The sequence below is a fragment of the Myotis davidii genome, unplaced genomic scaffold, assembly GCF_000327345.1.
Source record: "Myotis davidii unplaced genomic scaffold, ASM32734v1 scaffold345, whole genome shotgun sequence".
NCBI classification, from domain to species: Eukaryota; Metazoa; Chordata; class Mammalia; order Chiroptera; family Vespertilionidae; genus Myotis; species Myotis davidii.
The window spans coordinates 122,688-124,500 of NW_006296540.1; the positions used below are offsets into that span (position 1 = coordinate 122,688).

At 32.8% G+C, this 1,813-nt stretch overlaps 1 protein-coding gene across 3 annotated transcripts in view; it reads right to left on the reverse strand.

Moving 5' to 3' along the window:
- The window catches only part of CEP295 (centrosomal protein 295kDa), a 69,242-nt gene that overhangs the window by 11,346 nt on the left and 56,083 nt on the right, over positions 1-1,813 (reverse strand). For all 3 annotated transcript variants that reach the window (XM_015569262.1, XM_015569260.1, XM_015569261.1), the window contains exon 18: positions 1,177-1,329. In XM_015569262.1, coding sequence (XP_015424748.1) covers positions 1,177-1,329 — 153 coding nt within the window. The remainder of the gene's footprint in view (positions 1-1,176; positions 1,330-1,813) is intronic.

A 1,813-nucleotide genomic window follows, 5' to 3' on the forward strand; every position in this document is an offset into this window, starting at 1 on the left:
TACCCAACCAGCCCAGTAAGTCCTTTCAAATACACTCTTACTGAGACATCTCATTGTTCCCTGTGGTGGCTTTCTATCTTTGACTATAACAAGTCAAAACTGCAGCTTTGTTCAACTATAGGTGTGTTCCTGGTAGTCTTTGGCTAGAGGGCATCAACAGGTAGAATAAAAAGGAAATATAGTCTCCTTTAGCTAAATCTAAAATAATGATATAATAGTTTTACTTTATGTGTCAAAAACTGTATATAATTTATTGGAAATTACATCCTCTGCAGTTATTTCAATCTCCAATTTAAAAAAAAAAGATGCTAAAGTCAGTTTTTCTATAAATCCTCAAAAAGAAAAGAGGCCTCTCATCTCATTCTACTGTAGATGAAAATAGAGAATTACTCAAGTATATGTGACAGCTAAAATAAAAAGAAATTTGGTTAGAAAAAGTAACTGCTTAAAAGTTGCTTTAGAACTAATAAAGCATTACTAGAACTATGCTTTGTATAGTTAGTAAGCATAATATACATGTAAAACAGCTTGTTACCTACATACATAAATACAAAAGTGAGAAACTTAACACTGATTGTCTTTGGGTGGCAGAATTATGTTATTTAATTTTTTTTCTTGTAACCCTTTTTATTTTCCAAATATTTAGAAGTAAAACAAAATAGCTCATTTAGAAAGCTACATAGAGAATTTTTGAAAGATAATATTTAATAGTATTAACTGTGAATTGTTATGAAAAGGCTTAAACACAAAATTTGTACAGGTTGCCAACTATAAAAATCTCATACCTTCAAATACTTCCTACTAGCATTTATTTAGTGAAACAATTGAAAAGCAAACTTATTTATTCTTTAAACACACTTTACTTCTCTCATTCAGTTTTTTCTGTACAGAATACACACTTTTTTAAAAATCTATAGGTAAACATATAAAATAGAACCCAGTCTCCAAAAATAGTAAACCTCTACCAACATTTTGGTGATTATCATCAGATACTTTTCAATGCATGAACCCAGATTTCCCCCGTCATTTAACAATACACAGAATCGCATACTATGGGTGACCATAATGATTCTAATCCCAAGAGTCACTGAATTATTTAACATTTTTCACTACAAATAACACTACAATAAATATCTTGTGCACAGCAATTCCACTTTCAATTTCTTTATCTCTCACCTGTTTCATTAGAGTTATCACCACAGATGTTCTCCTGTGCAATCGGGTCAGGATGAACAAATGGATCACAGTCCAATGGAGCCCCAAGAAAACTTTGTTCTCGACTTATAGAGACCCTTAGGGGGTCTCTGTCTTGATAAAAATCTGGATTACCTAGTAGGGAAAAAAATGGACTCATTAGACTTCCGCTTGAGTTTCTAGCACTAGCAAAACTAAAATGGCAATTTAGATTATGAGGCAAAAATCTAAACTCAAAGACTTGACCTATGTAGCAACAAAATAATAACTACTATCCGGCCAATGTGGTTCAGTGATTGAGAGTTGACCCATGAACCAGGAGGTCATGGTTCAATTCCCAGTTAGGACACATGCCCAGGTTGTGTGCAGGAGGCAGCTGATCCATGATTCTCTCTCATCATTGATGTTTCTATCTCTCTCCCTCCCCATTTCCTCTCTTTGAAAAACAAAATTAATAAAAACAACAAATTATCTTTCACAAAGGCCTTTAGATGATTTTATTTCAATTATTATTATTATTACTATTATTATTGGTATAGCAAAGGTGGAAATTTATTGAAGAACAAGTACAGACTCCCATATGGGGAAGAGGAAAGAATCTCAAAGCACAAACTCCCAT